Below are 8,328 nucleotides of genomic sequence, written 5' to 3' on the forward strand. Positions count from 1 at the left end.
AGCTGAATTTCATCCATTAGGCCTAAATAGATATACAGTTATATCATAAAAGTTTATACTAATCACCGTTTCTGGGTTCATGGAAATTCCAGTAGACTACTAGACCACCACGGCAATCCACAGCATGTGACACACACAGACATCACATCTATACACTTCACCATCACAGCTACACACTTCACCATCACATCTATACACTTCACCATCACAGCTATACACTTCACCATCACAGCTACACACTTCACCATCACAGCTATACACTTCACCATCACAGCTACACACTTCACCATCACAGCTATACACTTCACCATCACAGCTACACACTTCACCATCACAGCTATACACTTCACCATCACAGCTACACACTTCACCATCACATCTATACACTTCACCATCACAGCTACACACTTCACCATCACAGCTACACACTTCACCATCACAGCTACACACTTCACCATCACAGCTACACACTTCACCATCACAGCTACACACTTCACCATCACAGCTACACACTTCACCATCACATCTATACACTTCACCATCACAGCTATACACTTCACCATCACAGCTACACACTTCACCATCACAGCTATACACTTCACCATCACAGCTACACACTTCACCATCACAGCTATACACTTCACCATCACAGCTACACACTTCACCATCACAGCTACACACTTCACCATCACAACTATACACTTCACCATCACAGCTATACACTTCACCATCACAGCTATACACTTCACCATCACTATTAGACACTTCACCATCACTATTAGACACTTCACCATCACAATGCAACAATCAACAAGTAGTGGTTTCCGGAACTTTAAGCAGCCGTCAGATGTTAAGAGGAAGAAGCAATAAGTACCTGAATCCAATCACCGCAGAGACCCAAACCCAGTTATTCTGCTGTCCCTCTCGATCTGAACAGCTCTTTACCCGAGTCCCTCTCTCTCTCTCTCTCCCTCTCTCCCTCTGTCTCTCTCTCTCTCTCTCTCTCCCAAGCAGTAAATCAGTGTGTTGTATGGAACGAGGTTGACCTCCAGGGGGGCGTTGAGGTCATCTGCATGCCTTCAAACTCTCCTCCTGGCCCAAGTGGTACATCTGCTCCCGTGTGGCGTGCGTGCGTGCGTGCGTGCGTGCGTGCCAGTGTTGATTCCGTCGACTAAAACTATAAGACAAAATGTTTCACTGAAAAACGAAATGGAAACTAAATGAAAACTAAAGCTACGGTGACTAAAACTATGACTAAATATACTGACAACAAATAAAAACTAGACTAAAATGTTAGGAAGGGACTATAGTGGATAAGAGATCCAGTAAAAGTCATTTTACACGTGGTTGCGTGCTGAAAATAGCAGATCTACAAGAGCTTGTAGATTGTAGAGCTTGCAGTGTAAAAACAGTCATTACGACGGCATCGAGGCCCGCCAAAACTGTAGATTTAGTCGACTAAAACTAGACTAACACCAAAACGTTCCAGGTGACTAAAATGTGACTAAAACTAAATGAAAACTATTCAAGAGACTACGGCTAAAAACTAAAATAGAAATGTGTTTATTGCAATAAGTCACACTGGATGAGATCACATCATTCTTCTAGACGTGTATTTGTGTGTATGACATGTATGTGCGTGCACACGTGTGTGTGTGTGTGTGTGTGTGTGTGTGTGTGTGTGTGTGTGTGTGTGTGTGTGTATGTATGTGCTCACGAATGTATGTGTGTGCATTATTATAACGATTACAATAATAACAATTAAAATAACCAATTATAGCAAAATGAGGGAGGTGGTGGGTCAGTTCAGAATAAGAATCACTAAACAAATCGGCAAATAAGCTTAAACTGTGATTTATTAAATCAAAAGAAAATCAAGTGCACTATCAAATAATGTTCACTTAATCAGATCAAAATTAAATAAAACTCTCAAACGGTAGCACTGTCCAAACTAAACTCAAAGTGTCCAAAAATAACGCAAATCCAAACCAGTGGAGTGTGGCCAGTCTCCTCTGGCCACTCTTAAACTCCTGGGAAAAGTCTGGTCAAATGTCCAATATCCACACTCCAGGAAAGGAAGAAGTTCTCTAAATCCAGAGGTCTAATCCAAATTCAAGGGAATAATCCAACTCCAAGGGAATAATCCAAAAGGGAAAGAATGGCAAGAACATGGGAAATATTCCTCTTGCTTACCGCAGCAGCCTGTCTGTCTCCCTGCTCCTTCACTCTGCACTGCCTGAGTCAAACTCCCCAGGTGGCCCAAACATTGTGATTGCCCATCAACCCCAGGTGAGCTGTGGGCGGGGCTTCACAATCACTGCCGGTTGCCATAGCAACCCATGTATCCAACTGGCTTCTTGTAGCATATAGTCCAGCAGATAATTAGAAATATTTCATAGTTCGGTGTTGGCTGCAGAGATCATGTCTTAATTGTGTTTTAGCTGTCCCTGCCTTGAATAACATGACTACTGAGAAGATGGAGACTGCTCCTGGCCCTGACTTGGGATTTGAGACTGAGCAACCTGCGTTTATTACTCCTGAATTCATTACACTGGGTCACCTTGATCAGAACTCACAGACTGGGCTTCTGGAACCCAGTGAGGAGTTTGTTCCTGGAACCATGTTCATGGCAAATGACTTTGATGGTCAAATGGACTACCTCGAACAATGTGGGACTGGACGTTTGGAAGCTCCACAGATTGCTGATACAAAGGCTGCACAAGATGATTTCAAGCTAGTTGATGTCATAGAATCAACTGTGGATCCATTTGTCCAGGATTCTGAAATGCATGTGTGCAAAGTCGCTCCTCTTCCCCAGCCAACAAATACAGAGGATGCAATTGTTGAAATGTTGAAATACAGTCAGAAAGACATGGATCAAGCCATTGCGTTGGTTCAGACGGTGGCAAATGAAAAAGATAAGCAATGGAAAGCAAAATATGACAAGCTTTTTGCAGAATCGGAGGACAAGAAGAGAATCGTTTCTGAACTCGAGAGCTCAAGTGCAAAGATGAGATCTACACAAGAGAGAGACCGCCAGAAGATGGAAACAAGCCTCAAGGAGGCCTTGAGGGAGGCCTTGCAGGTGAAGGAGCAGGGAGACAGACAGGCTGCTCTGCTTTGTTAGCTTGTGCCCAGTATGACTTAGAGGCCAACAGGTCTTTCTCAATGAGTGTCCCGACACGTACCAACTCATCAACCGATCGCACGGATCCCCTGACTAGACTTGCCAGCCTAGGGTTGCAATTGCGAAGAATGTGCTGGAGTATGGTTCTCTCAGGCAGATCGGTTTGCCACCTCAGACAGAGAGCTCGTAACTGGAAAGCAAAGTCTCTAATACTCTCATGTGGTTCTTGTCGTCTCTCACGGATCCGCATCTCGGCCTCCGCTTCATAGTCCTCAGACAGGAAGGACCTCAAGAAAGCATCTTTAAACTCATTCCAGGTCTGCACCCGGCTTCGTTCGGCCTTCCACCAGTCTTTGGCCGTTCCTCTCAAGACTGAATTAAGTGCTGCAAGGATCTCAAGATCAGCTAGGGGGCGCACAGCCAAGAACTCTTCACACTTCTCCAGATAGGAGATTGGATCCAAGTCACTCCCCCTGTCGCCAAAACAAGGAAACTCCACCTTGACTGGAGGTTTCAAGTGATAGGCAGGGTGAACGACACTTCTCTGGCTGTCGTCTGACATTGTCTTTGCCCCAAAAGGAATGGGTGAACTCTGCTTTGAGTGAGACTTGGCAGATGGATGACCCACCGGCATGGGGGTAGAGGTGCTAACCGGCAGACGAGAATTCATCATGTCACTCCACCGAGCATCTCTCCGCTTCAAGCAGTTCACCATCACAGAGTCAAGATTCTCAATGGAGGACGAGACAAGATCTTTAAGAGTTGCGCACTCCTTGTCAATGCGGTGATTAAGTCCTTGCTCTCCTTTCTTTGCATTTGAATACAGAGCCCCAATATCTGCGCCCTGTTGCTGCAGCAATGCCTCCACTGCCACTAACCTTTGGCTGAATTCACCTTCGACGAGGGCTTTGGTGAGGTTAAGGCTCCGCTCAACAGCAGTGACTCTAGTGTCCATGTCACTATAATGACTGTACAGTTGAGTTATTAATGGCCCCACCCTGTCTTGTGATGAAGGTGGCTCGGCCTGTAAGTCAGTGTTAGTCACCCTACTAGCCCCATCTGCAGGTTCATGGCCTGGGCTGACTGGGTTGGGTGGAGGAGGCTCCTCTACGCCCTGTTCACTGCCCTCGGGATCTGTATCATCCTCGCCATAGAGTGATTTGAGGGTCTCCGACAACTCATCTCTCCTAGTCCTAAACGAGGCTGCACTGAAATCTGGGGTCTGATCTACATTTTCTGACCCAGGGTAGTGAGAGAGGTTTGGTGGCTCCTCACCTGTTCCTTCAGCTCTGTTCTCATCAGCAGACATGTTTGCTTAAATTACTGAAAAGTGATTATATTATTGGTATTCTATTGAACTGACCGTCCCTGTTCAGGCTCCATTCTATAACGATTACAATAATAACAATTAAAATAACCAATTATAGCAAAATGAGGGAGGTGGTGGGTCAGTTCAGAATAATAATCACTAAACAAATCGGCAAATAAGCTTAAACTGTGATTTATTAAATCAAAAGAAAATCAAGTGCACTATCAAATAATGTTCACTTAATCAGATCAAAATTAAATAAAACTCTCAAACGGTAGCACTGTCCAAACTAAACTCAAAGTGTCCAAAAATAACGCAAATCCAAACCAGTGGAGTGTGGCCAGTCTCCTCTGGCCACTCTTAAACTCCTGGGAAAAGTCTGGTCAAATGTCCAATATCCACACTCCAGGAAAGGAAGAAGTTCTCTAAATCCAGAGGTCTAATCCAAATTCAAGGGAATAATCCAACTCCAAGGGAATAATCCAAAAGGGAAAGAATGGCAAGAACATGGGAAATATTCCTCTTGCTTACCGCAGCAGCCTGTCTGTCTCCCTGCTCCTTCACCCTGCACTGCCTGAGTCAAACTCCCCAGGTGGCCCAAACATTGTGATTGCCCATCAACCCCAGGTGAGCTGTGGGCGGGGCTTCACAATCACTGCCGGTTGCCATAGCAACCCATGTATCCAACTGGCTTCTTGTAGCATATAGTCCAGCAGATAATTAGAAATATTTCATAGCGCAACGGATTGGTAGAAAATAATAAAATACATGAAAAATGGTGCATAGCAAACAAAAAATGCATGGAACCAATGTGACTCTGGGCACAGATGTTACATTATATTAGCTGACCTTGGACCAGCTCCACCTAACCTCAACCAACCTGAATGTTTTAGTAATTGCAAAGCCAACTCCCCAAATCTGTTCCAACAACAAATCATCCATTTATCTTGTGAAGAGCATGCAGGAAAATGCTTCTCACAATTGTCCATTTCTCAAATCCTACTTGTGCACACACACACACACACACAGTGGAGTCTTATTGAATAGCAGCAGAGGCGCTTTGAAGCCACACTGTTTGAAGTGCTGGTTATGGCTGAGTGGATACCAATGGCCTCACAAGACCCCACACACACACACACACACACACACACACACACACACACACACACACACACACACACTCATGGCTGCACACTATCTCTCTCTTGCCTGCAAAAATACACACACATGCACACAAAGATATTCATGCATGCCTGCACATGTGCGCGCGCACGCTCACACGCCCCTACCTGTCAGTGGGGGGGTGTTGGCTGATATACACATGAATATCAACATCCTAATACATTCTAATACTCAATCAAAAAAGAAAAATACTCAAGCATGAGGGCATATGAGGTATGCGGTCAGCTGTATGGCTGGCTCAGGGAAGAGGACGCCCCTGCCTTGCATAGTCCCGTGGGAGGCACATCTCAATGATTGGGGCATGATGGGACACAAGCTAAGGCTTGATCACCCTTTAGCTGGCCACCTTTGATGAGGGTGTATATATAGTGTTGGAAGGCCGAAACACACCCGCTGATTCAAAGGCACACTACTGAGGAGGTGTCCCAAAATTGACATCATACCCTAGTTGAAATACACCTCCTAATGCCACTCTTAACATCAAGGCAATCTCATGTGAGCCCCCACGCCATCTATTGGCACAATGGACAGTCTTAACGTTACGTCCCGTGTTTTATGATCCTCAATCAAAAAAAAAAAAAACCCCACTTTGTTTGAAATAGACCAAAAGGTGTGATTTTGGGTCCCAAGGATGAATACAAAATTAATATCAACATCTTAAAAACAGAATGTTGAATTGTGGGTTTGAGCTCACATGCCCTGCATGCCTCCCAGCCTAGCTGGGAGGAGGAGGAGGAGGAGGACGAAGGCCCTGTACGTCCTCTCTGGGGGGGGGGTGGGGGTGGGGGTGGGGTGGGCCACAAAAGATCACATTGTGGACAAAATAATGATTCAACGACAACACCAACGTTTTCAGTTGTCTTGAGGAGAGACGAATCTCTCCAAGTGTGATGCTCTATTATTAGGAGTTAATCATGTTAGTTCACCTGGTTGGAGGCTGTCCCGTCCATCTGTCTGTCTTTTTGCGCACGCACGCGCGCACAGCCCGCACACACACACAAACACACACGCACGCGCACGAACACACACACACAGACAAAATGTATGCAGGCGTGCGTGCATTTTAGACTATACATTTTTCAGTTTTTTTTCCATTTCTAAATTTCACAATTCTCAGTAACAAGAAGTCTACACAATCAGACGGTATACCACATCGACACGGCATCAGGGAATTGTGAACAAAATGCCAAAATATTCTATATATTATAAATGATATGTTTTGGGTCTGTGGTCCACTGGTCCGTGTTTACACCAAATAAACAATGGACCTTATTCATTAAAAGGGTTGAAAACGCCTAGCTGTCTTGGACCCAGAGTACTGCATGGATTAGCTACTTGTTCGTTTGCAGGATTCAGTAACTTATATATATCAACAAATTGGCACTTTCTTTTATGCCGGTAATTTAAAAAAAACCTAAATTAGTCTGATCGTTAAGCACTTAAGCCCCAGTTGTGTGTGTGTGTGTGTGTGTGTGTGTGTGTGTGTGTTTACGAGTGTTGGGAACCTGTCTATATGGGTCAGTCCACATGCACTGCTTAGAGAGAGCGGGGAGAGAGATGGTGTGAGCTGGGCTGGAGGAAATGTGATAGACGTTAAGATACGTAGCAGGGATGTGCGCGCTCGGGGAGGGGAGAGGAGAGGAGAGGAGAGGAGGGAGAGGAGAGGAGAGGAGAGGAGAGGAGAGGAGAGGAGAGGAGAGGAGAGGAGAGGAGGGAGAGGAGAGGAGAGGAGAGCATTAAGACATGTATGGATCCCGTCTGTCACTCAAACCACACTGACATCAGCTGAAGACTCTGTCATTGGCTGAAGACTCTCTGTCATTGGCTGTCACCTTCAATCACCAACGCACGCATGCACGCACACGCACGAAAGCACATGTACACTCACACGAAGGTACGCACGCACAAACACACTGGCGCTCCAGGTTGAGTGACAGGTGCTTGGTAGCAGTAATTGCTACCATGAATGTCTGTCTGTCTCTCCTCTCCTCTCCCTATAGCTCTCCTCTCCTCCCCCCCAAAGAAAAAGATGGCTTATATGAAACCATGTATTTATTGGTCTCTGGTTTTGGGCCAGTTGTGTTTTAAAATAATAAAACACAAATATTCTGTTCTCGGGGGGGGGGGGGGGGGGGGGGTCCCTGGCACAAAGCAATTTTAGAAGGATATTAAACTTAACTGTTAACAATTGTGTCCAGATTTGACTGAGGAACTGCCATTGGATTTTTCATATCATATGCAAAGCAGGGAATCATAGCTTCAAATTGACATATTGGTTGTTTTAGAGATGTGGCTTATAGAGTATAATGTCTTGCAGAGAAACAGCGAGTTGAGAAAACAGGCTTGAAAGGTTCACTTCTGTGGTCTCTAACATTACACCTATAGCTACATGTTTAAGCATTTATTTCATATTTACATGTCTTCTGTGGTCTCTAACATTACACCTATAGCTACATGTTTAAGCATTTATTTCATATTTACATGTCTTCTGTGGTCTCTAACATTACACCTATAGCTACATGTTTAAGCATTTATTTCATATTTACATGTCTTCTGTGGTCTCTAACATTACACCTATAGCTACATGTTTAAGCATTTATTTCATATGTACATGTCTTCTGTGGACTCTAACATTACACCTATAGCTACATGTTTAAGCATTTATTTCATATTTACATGTCTTCTGTGGTCTCTAACATTACACCTATAG

The 8,328-nt window shown here is 44.7% G+C and overlaps 1 protein-coding gene across 1 annotated transcript in view; it reads right to left on the reverse strand.

Moving 5' to 3' along the window:
* LOC308334716 (kinesin-like protein KIF26A) overlaps nt 1-773 on the reverse strand; it is a gene marked incomplete at both ends in the record, with an annotated part of 195,941 nt that extends 195,168 nt beyond the window's left edge. Inside the window, one exon of the mRNA XM_080791520.1 lies at nt 661-773. Coding sequence (XP_080647646.1) covers nt 661-773 — 113 coding nt within the window. The remainder of the gene's footprint in view (nt 1-660) is intronic.
* Between the last annotated feature and the right edge of the window lie 7,555 nt (nt 774-8,328).

The sequence above is a fragment of the Protomyctophum bolini genome, assembly GCF_963924005.1.
Source record: "Protomyctophum bolini genome assembly, chromosome: 19".
Taxonomy (NCBI): domain Eukaryota; kingdom Metazoa; phylum Chordata; class Actinopteri; order Myctophiformes; family Myctophidae; genus Protomyctophum; species Protomyctophum bolini.